The following is a 16313-nucleotide window of genomic DNA, read 5'->3' on the forward strand; positions in this document are numbered from 1 at the left end:
CTCTAATAGTGTGACCAACATGACTACAACCCCACATACCCAATTCACTTACTTTACCCCATTATGGGAGTACACTATCCCAAAGGCAAATGAACGTAGTACAAGTCCTTACCATACTCCTGTGTGGAGTGAGTTCACAATGTGTCAGGGTCACTAGCATTAACAGTTTCTGCTGAAAGTCAGGTGGGTGATTGACTCATCCTACCTTTAGGCCAGTTATCTCATCCTGCCTCCTAGCTAGGGTGATATAGTCTGTAAAACATGAGCATTTGAATGGCCATAAACTCTGGGGCTTAATCCTTCAGCTAGGCAAAATGGGTGGGAAGAGTGAGTTGCTGTCTGGGCTGAAGTCAGTTTTCAGGAAGGGTGGGATAGCATGGCACCAGCAACTCTGTGCATTACAATTGTTAGTTTGCACCAGAAAAGGCTTAGGAAAGCATGTATTAGAAATACACTAAAGGAAAGGGGCACAAACTGAGGGTAAAGCTTCAGAATAAGGGATTTTCCATGGGCCCTATTCCAGATCCCCAGGCTACTGCAACTGAACCTGGATCTACACAATTTGTGTACCATAACTGTTGGGGCGGGGGGAGTTTAGTACTGACATTGTTATACAACCTCTAAGGTGGATCCAGTTATACAGGTTTAGCTTTTCCCTCCCTAGTTGGGAATATGTTATACTGCCATAAGTTTGTAGTGTTATAGCCATATTGTCCCAGGATAGGAGAGACAAGGTGGGTGAGGTAATAAATTGCTCTGTGTATGTGGGGAGAGGGTTATGTCACTTTATAGTTAAAATGGTACCATTGTAAACATGCATAAACATCCTCCCCATAAAAAGAAAAAAGTAGGGGAATGTAGTAGGAAAAAAGCCTGAAACATAAGCCCTTGTTCACTTTTTAAGGGCTGTGCCCCCTTGTACTTCAGTACGCTTTTTAAGGGCCATGCCTGGAGTTTCCCCAACTTCTGCAGTGCTGCTGTGACAGCCATCTCCTGTAAATAAAGTTTCCTTTTGCTTGTGGGATAAAACCCAGGACTCCCTGAGGTCTCCTCCTCTACATCAAACAGCCATTCCATTTTGAAATTCACTGAGGTACAGGAATCCAACAAGGCCTTGCAGCAGATGAAGGAGTTCGTTGATATTTTTAAAGTCACTTAAATGTTCAAACTAATTATTGGAAAATATGTGTTTTTCCCTCAGCAAGACACTTCAGAAGCCATTATCTCTAGGAAAATGGCATTTATAATTGCATTGCCAGTCTTGGATGTATATCTTGTCTTTTTCAGGCATCTTTATGAGAGTAACATTCATTCATTCCCTGCTGTTCTCAAAAAGGGGAGAGGAGGAGTAGAAAAATGGAAGACAATATGCATAGCAGAGAAGGATGCCAAGAGCCAGCAGAAAGGCGTTTCTGACTCAGTGGGTGACTTTGGTTAATGTCATGCCTATATGCCTCAGTTTCCCCATCTGTAAAATGAAAATTATACTCCCTTTTATAAAAGCAACAAGGAATCCAGTGGCACCTTAGAGACAAACAGATTTATTTGGGCATAAGCTTTCGTGGGTAAAAAACCTCACTTCTTCAGGTGCATCTGAAGAAGTGAGGTTTTTTACCCATGAAAGCTTATGCCCAAATAAATGTTAGTCTTTAAGGTGCCCCTGGACGCCTTGTTGTTTTTGTGGATACAGACTAACACAGCTACCCCCTGATACTTGACTCCCTTTTGTAAAGCATCTTGTGGGCCTTTGATGGAAAGGGGGAAGAATGGTCTTGTAGTTGAGGCACTGGCTTGCATCTAAGAAAGTCTGGAGTCAGTTCCAGCTCTGCCACATATTTCCTGTACCCTCCTATTGAGCCCCATAGAGCTAGGTGCTGTATATACACCTAGTAAGAGACAATCACTGTGTGTGCATGCCAAAGAGTCAAAATAGACAGGGCAGACAAAGGGTGGGCAGAGAGGAAGTATTATTTTACAGAGGGGGAGTTGAAGCACAGAGAGATTAGAGTCTAGATCCTCAACGGTATTTACGCTCCTAACTTCCAGGGAGTTCAGCAAAAGGAGTCTAAATACCTTTGGAATCAGGGCCTTGCCCAAGGGCACGCAGGCACTAGTACTGCCATCATCGATCGTTCAGCAAGCGTAAGGCAGGGTCCAAAAAATCATGAGATGGAGATTGTTCCAAAGCAGAACCAGGAACTGAACAGGAGCCTCCTGAATTCTAGCACAGGGCCACAATCCCCCCTAGAGGAAAGTCTTGTGATTAAAGCACTTTAATAATGGCTTTAAATTATGGCAGCAGAGCAAACCCTCTGTCCAGCTAAGGGAGACTGGACCTGCCTGCACCCTGAGGCTTGTTCTTGGTTTGGAAACATCCATTACAGGAGAGGGTCCAAAGTTCAGAAGTGACCTCAGGCAAAAGGGATTTAAAACACTGCTCAGGCTGGGAGAAGGGATTCCTAAAGCCCTGCAGCAGCGGGGACAAAGGCTATGCAAACATCCACGGTGCAGGAGTGTTTTGGAGCCAGGCACGGGCACCTGCCCTTAAATCTCTGCAGAATTGTGAGGTTCATTAAAAAACAAATAAAAGAATCCCTGTGAACATGAATGGGCTGGAATTAAGTGTGACTAAGAAGCTATAACTGAGGTCCCTGTCAATCAGTCACTCTCACTTGCCTGGCGAAGGTTGCAAGGATCTATTTGTCAATGTGCTGCAATAGTTTCTCATTTGACAAGCCTGCTGCCGCCTGATGAAAGGCGTTTCCTTTCGTCACTTAGCACCTTCCTTATAGGGGATGAGAAAAGAGCAGCAGTATCAATACCTTTAAAGCTAATTGCTGGCTGCTGATAGTCTTGGAGGTACTAAAGAATTGGTGTGGCTTCACCAATGAGAGAGCCCTGCTGATTTGGCCAAGGGGCACAGACTTAATATAAGTGATCCAGAAGCAGGGTTGCATGTCTTATGTGTTTAGTTAAGCAATGGCTTCCTCCAGGCACCTATGGACCAGTGTAAAGAGTGTACTTTGCTGCCAGTGTATAAAAGGTTAGTTTTTTAATGTGTAACATAAATTTTTAGTGGTAGGTTCTCTTTGGTTAAATGATCTGCTCAGTCATGGTTCTCTAGGACTTTAACATGATAATGGGCTCCAAGTCTAGTAACCCTAGAGCTGGATGAAAACTTCCTGAAACTTGAATTCTTTTTTTTTTTAATTGCTGTTAGAATTCTGAACTTGGGCAAAAATGCCCAACTTGAAGCTTCTTTTCTCTTTTCTTTCCTCCAGCCCTCTCCTGCATTGCTATAACTTTCTTCTTGCTGAAAAAAGCTGTAGGCTAACATTTTTGAAAGTAGGTAGTGACTCTAGTTACCTGACTGGAGACCCCTTTAAAGTGTGTGGATTTATTTTTTTTTGGTGGGTGCTCAGCAATTTTTAAAAGTCAAGCGTTTTAAGGTGTCTGACTGGGTACCTAAAATAGCTAGTAGCTTCTGAAAAACTGGACTGTAACTTAAATGAGATTAATGATCATGCTACCTTCTGGTGTAAAGCATAAAGATAACTTCTTATATCCCTTGCTACAGTGGTCTTGCCTTTCCTGCATATTGTCTTTCATTAGGCATGTGAAATCTGATTCCCATTAACTTTAGTACTGGGCTCTTCTTAACAGGAGATCTGGCTGTATCCATATCTGTGGAAGTGTGTGTGGGGAAACTGTTACTATCTCTCCTCTTTAGATGGTGTGTTAGAGCCTCAGAAGAAGGAGCCACCTCCACTGTGTGTGTCTGATGGCCCTGTGTGTCCAGAGGATGGGGTGGTAAGACTCCAAATAACCCATTCTAGCTGTGTGTAATGACCGCTTTTGGGGCACTGGTGAACTATTCTAGTCTGAGTGTGCATTTGCTTAGAATAGCCACTTAACACTGAAGCAGCCTGTGTAATGACTGGAAGCGCTCTTGTGAAGTCATATAATTTAGCATATAAATCTGAGGTGCTCAAGCCTGCCTTAGACACATAGATTCCCCAGTGCCTGTTAGCTACTGTACTAGGTACCCAAATTCCTAAGGCAGCTTTGAAAGCCTGTTCTCTGTTGGCTGGAATGCCTCTTCTTGAGTTAGTGAGTCTAGAAGAATCTAGAGTACTGCAGGGACTCCCAAAACTAACTTTTCTGCAGCAGATACTAAAGTTTTTATCTGATATGAAAACAAACTGTAACTAGCCCCAGGCTTAGGTAGTGAATTATGGCAATTCACATTCAGTTCCTAACTCTATTAAAGATTGCTCACTCTAAACAATGAGATTCATATTTATTGTATGCTTGGTCCTCTAGGCCTCAAAGTGGACAGTTTTCTTTTGTACTTGAGAAAGGAAGGCTCTTGTCTCCAATTTGTTGCCAAATTGTTTTGATCTGGCTGAAATGTTCTGGGGTGAAATGTGGGGGAAGGGAGGAAACAAGGAGAACTTAAGTGCCCATGCTGGGAGAAGATATTGATTGATCTCTGTGGTTAAAAGACTGACTGGAACCTCTGAGACTTGGACCCTGTTTCTAGCTATGCCACAGATCCCCCTGTTTGACCTTGGACAAATCACTTAATCTCTCTTCTGTAAAACAGAAGAGGGGAAACTTTATTTCTGCATCAGATGAGTGTTCTGAAGATAGCATTAATTCAATGAGCCCACTGGCATGACAAGCTGTTTTGCCAGAAGATAATAGAACTAACTAGGTAGTAAGCCAGCTACCTCAGAAACATCACCAGATGGATTGATGCCCAAAGGAGTCTTAAAATCTGTTGCAATACCAAAAGGTGGGAGGTGGTGGTGAGAAACCTTCATATTAGAGATCTTACTTGACAATACTAAATGGTGTAGCTATTAATAAAATGTGAAATAGCCATTCAGTCTGGAGCCTAGGCAATCCCCTTCAGGATAATCAGCCAACACAATCCTCACCTGGAGAGGCTGGGTCAGGTCTGAACCACACAATCTACACAAACTGCAAAGCGAATCCTAAACAGTAACAAACCAATACAGCTGCTAAGTGGCAGTATTAGTCCATGGTTTGGCCTGATTCACCCATGTACCTTGAGTAGTTACTTAAGGCTTGTCTAACTGAGAAAGTGTCAGACTTAAACGGGTGCGAAAGGCTGCGTGGATGTTGTTTTGGGTTTAAACTAGACTTTTATTTCACTTTAGCTGAGGCCAATTAAAAATACTTACGCTAAAACCAAAATGAGGTGCTCTTAAACTGAAATAAGAGTGTCTACCCAGAAGCTGACACTAGCTGAATTTAAATTGGTTTTTAAAATAGATTAAGATAAACTAATGCAACCTTCCTGTGTACACAAGGCTTTGATCCTAGTTTGATTTGGTAACAGGTGTCTTGCACTCATGTCACAGCAACTGAGGTTTTTAGTTTCATCCCCTTCTTTAAATCTTCTCTGAAGACTGACTGCTTCTCCTTCACAGGCAGTCCTGTTTTCAGCAGTGGGACTGTGTGGAAGATTTGGTCTCCACACTTCTATATTGATTTAACTATTTTGGGGGTGTGTATGACTTTTTACTGAAATAGCTATATGAGCACAGCCCCTAGTGTGGATGCACCACTAGAGGGTGGTATCATTGAAGTGGTAAAACAACATTGGGTTAACTCTGTGTCCTGGGAAACAAGTGCCCAGGACTGGGGAATTAAAACCGATTCCAATGTTCTTTCAGAGAACTTTCAGTTGCCCTACAGAAAATTGTCATTAGCAAGCAGGGTGGGGAAAGGACAACTGCTAGCTTGAGGGAGGTGTTAACGTCAGAGCCTTACCAGCATCCTTTTAAATGCAAAACTCATCAGGTTGACGTTGCTTAAAACAAACACTCTGCAGTCCTTGAGCTCCCCTCCCGCTTTTGTTCCAGGTTAGGCTCTTTGGTTAATCATTCTCCAGACTGATACTGCAGTGGTTGGGTCTCTGTATTTTTGGGTTTTCTAGAGATGCAAAATGACCTTGGCTGGGAAAAAGAGCAGGGTGTCTTCTCTGTCCTCTGCATTCTTGAATTTTTTCCAGTTAGGCCCCTTTTCATACTCTGATCTGATGGGTACTGGCTGTATTTAGCCATGACTATGCAAGGATTCTCTTTCCTCAGACTGCTATTCACTTGTGCAGACATTCTCTGATCCAGGTTATGCTACAAAGTATCCTGCCTTCTGGGACGCATGCTATTATAGCAGTGGTACCTTCCCAATATGGTTAAGTCCACTTTGCAGGGTAGCTGGGACTGAATCTAGTGCATGGGAGACAGTAGTACAGCCTGGAGAACTGAGCACTGGACTCTGAGTCAAGAGACTTGGTCCTGGCTCTGCCATTGACCAGCTTGTGACTTTGAGCACGTCACTTCCCACCCCTGTTTTCTCATCTGTAAAATGGGGGATTATGATAAATGTCTCACTTTGAGATGTGGTGGTGGGCACTATATCAGATGGGTATTGCATTATTCCTGTTGTGCAAATACAACCAGCTCTCACTGCCAAGCCCTACTTTATGCACCAGGGAAAACATCCAGGGAAGTTTTAGGCTGGATGATAAGGTGCTGGGCTGGGGGTCAGGAGACCTAGATCTTGCTCCCATCTCTGGCACTGGCCTGCTTTGTGACCTTGGGAAAGTCTCTTCCCCTTTAGGGTGACCAGACAGCAAGTGTGAAAAATCAGGATGGGATGGGGGGTAATAGGCACCTATATAAGACAAAGCCCCAAATATCAGGACTGGCCCTATGAAATCAAGACATTTGGTCACTCTATTCCCTTCCCACCCTGTGTCTAGCTTGTCTACTTAGATTGTAGGCTCTTCAGGGCTGGTACTTCTCTTGCTATGTAGCTGGTCTTGTCTAAACACAGTTACCTGGTTTCAGAGTAGCAGCCGTGTTAGTCTGTATCCGCAAAAAGAACAGGAGTACTTGTGGCACTTTAGCGACTAACAAATTTATTAGAGCATAAGCTTTCGTGGACTACAGTGGGCTGTAGTCCACGAAAGCTTATGCTCGAATAAATTTGTTAGTCTCTAAAGTGCCACAAGTACTCCTGTTCTTTTTACAGTTACCTGGGTTTAACTCAGATTTTCATTAGACTGGTGCCTGATCTCACTTGTTTCAAACTCATTCTTTTGGTTTAGCTTGTATCAGCAAATGTACTGATCTAAGCTAACGCAATAGAACAAGACAAAGGCATCAGTCTAACTAAATCTGTATACAGTAACACTAGTTACAATGGAACAACTGTCGGTCAGGCCTCTGTAAAGCAGTTTGCACAATGGGACTTGGGCGCCGGGGGGGGGGGGGGGTGTTTTCAGGAGCTACTGTAATACAAAGAAACTCTTTGCCAGGCTCCACTCCAGACTAGTGCGAGTCCCCAGCATGACCGTCCCCTTCCTCCTGCCCATGCAGAGCCTCAGACCAGAGAAACACCAAATCAAAATGCTGAACTACTTTATCTACAGCGCATTCATGGTAAGCTCAGTTCTGCAGGGGGGTGAAGCACGGGCATGGAGCATGTGCTGCAGGAAACCATTCCTGTGTGCAAGCGTTCCAGTCTGCTGCAGTGACTTCAGTGCTAGAACTGGCCTGAATGCCCCATGGCTCCACAATGGGGCACTATCCAAGGTAGCATCTTTCCATAAGGTGAAGATAAGGCTATGACCACTTGGCCAGTGTCTTGGCCCAACTAGATAACTCTGCCTAAATTCCCCCCCTTGCAGTGTGAGAGGTAGTAATCTTCACTTCCTGACTAACACTGCTGCTGTGATCTAAACAGCTGCCATGTTCTGCTCTAGAAGTGGCCGCATTTCATTGTATCCTGGAGTGTACAGTCAAAAGTAAGTAAGCACGTTAATGGAGAGTGCTGTGGAAATGTGGATAGTGTCTTCAGTGACTTGGATCTTTCAATTCAGAGCTCGAGGAGGAACTGAAATGTTCTCAGTCGTGGACCAGACAGCTGTCCTGCCGTGTGAATGAGCTGGAGCGCCTCATGTGCCCAGAGATAGGCAGACACTTAGGCTCTCATGGGAGCATTGAGAAGGTCTGGATTCTGATGACTGAACTTTCTCCCTGACCCCCTCGCACTGTACAGGTGGAGTGGCATAATTCTGTCCAGCCCAACCTGGGTGAGAAGCTGCAGGTGCACCTGGAGCGCTTGCTACTAGAGAAGCAGGAGCTGGAGTGCAGAGCTCTGAGGGCTGAGGACAGCATCCAGGACCTCAAGCATGAGAGTAAGGACCCTGTGTGTGATGCATTAGAGGTGTGGGGAAGTGTGAAATTCTTTGCACCACATATATGGCTGATTCCCAGCTTGGAGCAATACTCCCTTGTGGGAAAGGAGGCTGGAGTGTGGCCAGGAACAAAAGCTGCTCCAAACTTGCTGTCCATCTGGGGGTGGAAGTAGGGAGACCACACTGACCATGCCAAACACCTATATATGGAAGCTCAAAGCATTTCAGAGATGGGTGAATCTCCCCCTTTTCTTACACACCTGGGAGGTAAGTCAAGTGACTTGTATCCAGGGTATTTAACTGTCATGCCCTTGGTGTAACCACTATCCAGAGCTGTCCTTTGCTGATGCCAATATTGACACTAAATGGAATGTTTCTTTCCCTCTCCCCCTCTGTAGTTGCTGTTCTGCAGAAGCGCCTGCAGGCTGAGGGTCCCTCTCCAACCACCCTAGCTCTATTGGCTACTGCTCCTCAGTCTCTTCCACCGTCACCTTCCCCTCCCCTGCAACTTTCTTCCATCAGGTAAGACCTGTGACAACTCTCTCATCACTATGAAGGGATGGGTATAGATGAGCGACTCTACAACAAACTCAAACCCTAGAGATAAACCCGGCTGTGGGGCTGGGTTGACTAAATGGGAGTCAGGAGTAGTGGGGGGAAGACTCCAAATTGCACCTTCCACCTGGGTTTCAGACCTACAACTCTGCAGAGAACTGAGTCTTTGGATTTGCCAGTGAACTGAAGAGTTGGTTTTGAGTTGAACCGGAACTTTGAGCTAATTTAAAACCCGGAACTTTGTTCTGCAATATTTGAGTTTTGACTTCTCCATCTTTAAACTCCTCTGATAAGAATTCCGAAACAGTCACTCAAAACTGAAAAACAAACACTTAGTTTTTTTTTTCCAGAAATTTGTGGTGATTTTGCTAAAAAAAAAAAAAAAAAAATTCTAAATTCTGTGTTGCAAAATCTGAATTTTTCCACTTGACAAACTTTGACATATTTTTCCAAACTCTATTCAGGTCCCTCGTGTAGCTGGCAATGCTAGGACTTGAAGTCCCCATCCTGGCTGGATCACTGCCTTGGGGATGCTGATGTAGTCCCAACTCACAGTCCAGGGTTCCTAAGCCCTCTTGGGGAAGGGTATTGTGCCACCTGGGCTCTATCAGCATTGGGAGATGTTCCCTAACTAATGCTCATGACTTTAGAAGCAAAACAGGCTTTTTCATGATGTACCACCCTCAGACCTTGCTATGGTGAGGGGAAAATAGCTTCCTTCAAGAACTCCTAGGTCTACTGTGGGAGTACAGCCAGGAGGAATTCTGGTTGTGACTATAATGGCCACGCTGGCAATACCACTCGCTCACGGCCTTAAGACTTCTAGGGAAACATCCTATGGTTCTAGTTCTGCAGTAGGCTGAGCTGCTCCATGAATTCCCGAACAGTTGTGGGGGGAGAAAAAAAAAATCTGTCATCCTGGGTGCCCAGGAGTGGGGGAATTGTCCTGCAGTGCCTTGCCACTGGTGGCACTTGAGTGGTGCTAGTCCATGACCACACACATGGTCCCATTAGCAACTGGTAAGTGCTGCTCACCCAACTGGACCAGCCAACTCCAGTTAGAAACACCATCGCTCTTGTCTAGAGTGTGCCTGTCAAGTTAGGAGTAACACTCGAGTTAACTCTGCAGTGAAGATTAACCTTTCTGGATTTAGGACACTTGGCTGTAGGAGACACCTGGACATTCCTGTGAGCACTTGGCTGTGATCATAGAATATAGGGTTGGAAGGGACCTCAGGAGGTCTAGTCCAACCCCCCTGCTCAAAGCAGGCCCAATCCCCAACTAAATCATCCCAGCCAGGGCTTCATCAAGCCTGCCCTTAAAAACCATTAAGGAAGGAGATTCCACCACCATCTCCCCAGGTAACCCATTCCAGCGCTTCACCACCCTCCTAGTGAAAAACTTTTTCCTAATATCCAACCTAAACCTCCCCCACTGCAATTTGAGACCATTACTCCTTGTTCTGTCATCTGGTACCACAGAGAACAGTCTAGATCTATCCTCTTTTGATGCAGTGGCACTAGCTAGATGTGTAGTGGTAGTGCTCTGATGGTTGTGGTACCAGAGTTGTTTGTGGGATTGGTGGCTTTAAAAGCAACAGGACTGTGAATTTGAGAGATCAGATCCTGCTGTATAATTGCATACCTGCTGGACAGGTTCCATCTCCCCTCCTTCCAGATCTCCTGGGTCTGGCCTTTACCTTTCATTCACCAAAGATTTTTTTTTCCTGGTAGCAGCAGCTACTCAGTGGTTGGCCCTGGCCGAAGGTGGTGCTAAGGACTCGGCATCACTAGAATACCTCTACCCTGGCAGAGACCTGCGCTCTGAGCCAGCACACAGGGATCTAGAAATAGCTTTTTCCCCTTGCCTCCTCCACCATCTGCCATGACTGGGCTGTAGCACTGCTCCCAGGCTGCATTGCTGCTGGATGACAGTGGGAGGGGAACTGTGCAAAGGATGAGGGGCTCAGGCATGAGATGCTTTTTTCCTTTTTTCTCTCTCTCCAGACTCCTCCTCTCTAAAATGAACAAGAAGTCAGCAGTGAAGCCAGCGGTACAGACTCCACCGAAGCAGGGAAGTGCCCCCTGTGGTATGTGTAGCACCAGCCTGTGCTAGCTCTGACCAGCTAGGGCATTGGGGCTGCGGGGAGGAGACACTGTCAGTGTTGCATGTAACTATCCTGAATCTGAATTGGGCACATGTGGCCTGGCCCAGCTGAATGAGCCCCCTGTCTCCCTCCTGGAGGGGTGGATGAAAGGGCTTCACCAAAACAGAGTTGGCGGTGCTGTGGGAAGCAGCTCTGTCCCCTGTATTGGTCCTTACTTCCCTGAACTGGAGGCTACACTTTCCCTGAGCTACCTTCTAAGAGAGCTCTCCAAGGCTCATGTCTAACCATACCTTTTCATCCTGCAGATGAACATGTCTTGTCCAAGCAGAACAGCATGAAGGAAGTGCTGGATACAATCCGCCGTGGGGTCTCCCTGAGACCAGTGTCCATGTCCAGAGAAGTAAGGGCTGGGGCTACCTTAGCTGTAGCACCCTAGGGTGTTAAACTGCTGCCTTCTAGACAGAACTTATGGAAATGGTGCCATTTAACAGGTCTGTTAAGGGATTTCCTGAAGAGGCTGACTTTTTTGGCTAAATGAGGACAAAGGAGTAAGAATGGAGGGTGTTAAGGGAAGGAGATCAAGTATTGTGTTCCTCCTTGGCTTGTCACTGGGTGAAGGGAAGTAACTAAATCTCCCTGCTAGCTACAGTAACTGGCAGTGATCATTTGTGCCTGGCACTGAACTCTCCCGATCTGTTTTCTCCTCTTCCAAAGGGCAGGATGTCCCGAGTGGAAGAGGCTGCATCTTCAGAATATGAGCAGGAGCCAGTGACCAAGAAAGGGAGCAAAAGCTGCTCTGAAACAGGTATGAACACCAGGATGTGAATGGCCAAAAGCAAGTCTGAGGCACAGGTCCCAGTGGAGAACACATGAACAATGGCGAAGTCTTCACACTGTCCATGTCTGTAGTATTAAGAACCTTTCTGTTTCTGCTTGCAGATGGCCCTCTGGATTCCTCAGGCAACATGCCCACTTCAAGCCAGACTCTTCAACCCCTTGGGAGCCTCATCATAGTCCCTAGCAGTGGGACTTGTAGTGGTGTCTGTGCTTCCCAGGCTTACAGAGAGGAGGAGAACTGCCCACAGAGGTAAACCAAAAGCTTGCATGGCAACAAAGTGCTCATTTACCTGTAGCTGCTAATGTGGATGGAATTTAACTTGCTGGAAGCTCTTTGCAACCACATCCAGCTTCTACAATGCTGAGCTAGGTGTATTTGGCAGGAGGGGAGTTGTTTGCAGGAAGATTAAAGTGGCCTCCTGTAATGCACAGAACTAGAACAGCAGGCATACATGTCAGTCCTGCACCCACTGTCCTTTTCCAGTTCCTCCAAAGGGTGAGCTTGGACCCTCTCCTGGCTAGCTCTAGCTGCTGAATAACTCTACCAGCTTGGCTATCTGTAGGTGAGCACTCTTCTAAAAGACTAGAACTAGCCTACAATTGTGCATAGTAGCATGTTCCTGCTGTAGGTTTCTCCTTGAACAAAATTAAAAGCAACCATGGCATTGGCAAGCAAAGGGCCACAGGATGGATGAGGGCTAGAAGATTGGAGCTGACTAAAAAGCTGACAACCCTATTTTGTAGGAAATCTTTCCATAATGTTTAAGCTATAACACTTTCTTCCAGTCTTCACCCATTCCAAAATTCTTTTGGCCAGCTCTGAGAACCTTCTCTGGGGTACAAAATTTCTTTTGACAGTGTTAAGATTGGAAGGGCTGGTGGCCTCTAAATATGTCTAGAGCTCCTGACCTCAGACCAGGGTCCTGGGTTACTGGGCACTGTACAGACATACAGGAAGAGATGGTCCCTGCCTCAATAAGTTGCCAGCTTTAATAGTACTTCCCTTCTCTTGCCTTTCTTTCAATAGATCTCCATTGCACAGATGGAGGTTGGGAGACAACAAGGAGTCTGTGGCAGAATTGGGAATCAATCCAAATCTCTAGTCTGGGTGCCTTAACTATAGCCTACCCTTCTGCTCCAAAAACGAATTGGTGAACTGGCTGGCTTCTTGTGTCTCCAACTGCTTACAGGGAGACTTTCCAAGGCCCATGTGGGAGCTGGGCACCTGAACTGCCCTTTGTGCCTCTAAATCACTCTCCCTAGTGACCCGTTTCTGTCTTGCATGCTTAGTGAAGTTCCCTATCAATCCCCAAAGCAGTCTGGGAGCAGCAGACTAATATGCCACACCTAGCAGGGCCCCACAGGGGTTGGAGTGCCTGCAGGGTTGTCAGCTAAAATTTCTACATTGGGAGCGCTCATCTGGCTCAATGCTCCCACTTGACACAATAGAACTGCTTCCTCCCCTTTCAAACTGGCATATCGCAGAACTGATATGAGCCCTATGTTGAACTCTAGGGAACAGGAAGATCCCGGCAGAAGCTCTGAAGATGACAGAAGGAGCACTACTAGTTCCCTTCCAGCAATCACCCTACTAGAGGAAGGGGACCTCCTTGAGGAGATCCCTTGTGGCTCTCTAACTAGCCTGGAGTTGGGTGCTACTGCTCAAATCCCACAGGACTCTGAAGCAACTGACTGCAGTGGGTCTCCAAGTAGCAAGAACCTACTGTCTGTGGGGAAAGAGAACATGGAGGATGAAGGGGAGGCAGAAACTGTAGCAGCAGGTGAGATGTGTGAGGGGGAGCTGAGTGCAGGCCCAGCAAGTGAGGTGGCCGAGCCTCTTGGCCTTGGTGACCAGGGTTCTGGGGAGACAAATCACTACTCAGAGTGTGGTGCTCTGAAGTCTGACCTTGCCAGCTGCAAACATCTGTCTTTAGCACCCCTTGATGCCTCTTGCCCATCAGAAACCAGCCCTTCTGTGGAAGATCTGCTTGTCAGGGGCAAAGGTCAGAACATAAACACCATAGTTGCCTCCTGCATGGATGATGCCATAGTTTTGAAATCAAATGCCAGCCAAGCTGTGTCTGCTGAGCTAACTACCAGAGACCTGGGTCTTCCAGGCACCACAGAGAAGCAGCCACCTCTGTGCCCTGTTGCCACGGAGGTAGAACCAGAGATGGTTCTAGAGGGTGGAGACCTCAGTGAGGGAGAGAAGATGCCTCCAGCTAGCTTCATTGAGCCTCTGGTGAGGAGCTTGCTTGAGGGGGCAGAGATGAAGCTGGAGGGAGGAGTTGGGGCCAATTTGGCCAGGGACCAAAGCAGCCCCCTAAAGGATAGCCCAGCTATTGCTACATCTTCTCTCCCACTGCCAGGAGCAATAGAGGCTCCAGTGCCTGCTGGGTTTGAGGAGGTGCCCTCAATGGCTCTGCCAGACCTGTTCATGGAGGGTGGCCCCACAGACTCCAAGGAGACCAACCCTGTGCTCTTGGACCCTCTTTGTATGACTGCAATAAAAGTGCACCAAGAGCAACTCCAACAAGCAGCAGCTCAGGCTGGTTCTGAGACCTACTAGGTTGTGTGAGGGCAGGGTGTTAGCTGTCTAGTACAAACACCAAGCAAGAAGTGGTACACAACTCGATAAGGACATGACTAACGGATGTTCAATCTTGTTCTCTGTAGTATTTACTTGGCTTTTTCTACTAAATATTTAGACTTAGATTTTAACAAACTTAAAAAAAACTAATAAGGACATGATCAGAATGCGTGCAATAGTGGGGGAGCCCTTTGCCTGCTTGCTGGACACTTACGGGTGGATATAAATGAATTGGCACAGTGTGTACTCTGGGGGAAGAAGGGGTTCACTGACACTGGTCTCAATACTCTTAGCCTGTATGGCATCAGCTGAGGCACTAATTGGTCAAAGGCCACTTACTGCAGCTTTCTGAAGTTCCTCAGGCCTTGCCTGGGGTGAATGAAGTTGGGGGGCTAGTGGACTCAGTCCTTCTTGCCTGTTTTTTAATTCTGTAACTCCTAGTTTTTATGAAATACCCAGTGTTTGTGCCCTATGCACACTGCAGTGACTGGGCAAACTTTTCTTGCACTCCAGAATAAAATCTGTTTTACTTAAACTTTGTATGTCTCTGTCCCCTGCTGCTTGCAGGTACTGGGTTGGTTCTGGTGCTATCCCAGTAATGACCACAGGATGGTGCACGCATCTCTGAAATTCTGGATAGCTCTAATTCTGTGGTGCTATGTAATAGCCCCTGGAATTTCTAGGCAAGGCTGAGCTTGTGGACTGCAAGTGAATCTGCTCCAAAAAGCTGCAGCAAGCAGAATGTGAATACTAACTTTAATTAATAAAGGCTCCTGGGGCTCAAGGAAAGCAGGTGCTTCCCCTAACAGACTCAAATTTTCCCTACCACACTGCTTTTGATCTGGAGGAAGCCCAGATAGACCTGGGCCATTCAGGTCTTGGCATCTGAGGGCTGGCTTAGCAGTCAAGTGCTGATAGAGGCTGGGGTGGATAGGTAAAATGCACTTACTTTTATACACAGAAAAACTTAACATGTAGTAGCTGGAGGCCCTGGATTTCTGGAGGGAGTCTGGTTGTGCTAGATGTTATATAGACCTCTTGTAAAGGCCATAAGGGTAGGGGAACCCGGCTATTACTTCAGCATAACTGGGCTGGAAGTTTGCTTGAGTAAATCAAGCTCTACTCTTGCAGGCTGACAGCTGATCATCCTGCTTGCTGTAGAGACTAGTTAGGGGTGCTGAAGTGAGACTAATCCTTGTCTACTATGGACAGGAAGGTTAGTCCTGTCTTCAAACCAGCCCTATGCACCTCTGCTCCCCCATTTCCCAGACCTGATGCACTAACCCTCTGCGCTAGCAGATTCCTGCTTACATAACAGACATACTAAATCAGACCAAAGGTCCATCTAGCTCTGTATCCTGTCTTCCGATGGTGGCCACTGCCAGATGCCCCAGAGCGAATGAACAGAAGAGGTAATCAAGTGATCCATCCCCTGTTGCCCATTCCCAGCTTCTGTGCTCTTCCCTTCTCTCTCTCTCCTCCCCCCCCCCCCTTCATTACCTCTCTCAGGATCCTTCAGCTTGACTCAGATGTTTCTTTGGTGAGGGGATTCCTGTAGAGTTTGCTGAGCGAGGGCCTGTGCTCAACAGCAAATGCTGGATAAATGGACTGACTCTACGCTTACCTCCCCTACCTTGCCTGGCTATTTTATTGAACCAACTTTTGAGCTTACTGGACACAGCCACATGAGCAGCTATTGCTCAAGAGGGTTAGAAACATGAGCAGGAAATAAAGCTTAACAGGGCATCCAAAAAGTAAACACCATCTGTGTAAAAACATTTGTGGGAGGGTGATGCTTCAAAAGAAGCAGCCCTAGAGCTGCTAATGGATGGTAAGTAGCCCAGCCACTTAGCCTTGATAGGGCTCCTGCTCAAAGTACACCAGCACAGTCAACATTGCATGGGAGTAGTTTGACTTTGTTTTAAACAAAAGTAAAAAGTACTGCTGCAACCTGCCCTTTGTCTGGCCTCTTCACACCCCCAACAGA

The 16313-nt window shown here is 46.5% G+C and overlaps 1 protein-coding gene and 1 long non-coding RNA gene across 2 annotated transcripts; both read left to right on the forward strand.

Annotated features, from left to right (window-relative positions):
* The first annotated feature begins 2889 nt into the window (after nucleotides 1-2889).
* Nucleotides 2890-8007, forward strand: LOC128831249 (uncharacterized). Its single transcript, XR_008443782.1, has 4 exons — nucleotides 2890-3043; nucleotides 3731-3810; nucleotides 7355-7478; nucleotides 7919-8007. It is a non-coding gene; the product is annotated as an uncharacterized LOC128831249 (long non-coding RNA).
* Nucleotides 8008-8223: 216 nt separating this feature from the next.
* On the forward strand, nucleotides 8224-14855 carry LOC128832513 (uncharacterized). The gene is made up of 7 exons (XM_054019977.1): nucleotides 8224-8236; nucleotides 8635-8758; nucleotides 10799-10881; nucleotides 11205-11299; nucleotides 11614-11704; nucleotides 11839-11986; nucleotides 13252-14855. Exons 3-7 carry the CDS (start codon nucleotides 10815-10817, stop codon nucleotides 14303-14305), a joined length of 1455 nt encoding a protein of 484 aa, XP_053875952.1. The 5' UTR covers nucleotides 8224-8236; nucleotides 8635-8758; nucleotides 10799-10814; the 3' UTR covers nucleotides 14306-14855.
* The last annotated feature ends 1458 nt before the right edge of the window (nucleotides 14856-16313 follow it).

The sequence above is a fragment of the Malaclemys terrapin genome, chromosome 2, assembly GCF_027887155.1.
Source record: "Malaclemys terrapin pileata isolate rMalTer1 chromosome 2, rMalTer1.hap1, whole genome shotgun sequence".
Lineage (NCBI taxonomy): Eukaryota > Metazoa > Chordata > Testudines > Emydidae > Malaclemys > Malaclemys terrapin.

What these genes read in the sequence shown, in the direction of transcription:
- LOC128832513 (XM_054019977.1), top strand. Translation starts at nt 10,815, where the DNA reads ATGAACAAGAAGTCAGCAGTGAAGCCAGCGGTACAGACTCCACCGAAG. An exon ending in GCAGGGAAGTGCCCCCTGTG is followed by an intron (nt 10,882 to 11,204) that starts GTATGTGTAGCA and finishes TTCATCCTGCAG; the next exon opens with ATGAACATGTCTTGTCCAAG. An exon ending in GAGGAGAACTGCCCACAGAG is followed by an intron (nt 11,987 to 13,251) that starts GTAAACCAAAAG and finishes GTTGAACTCTAG; the next exon opens with GGAACAGGAAGATCCCGGCA.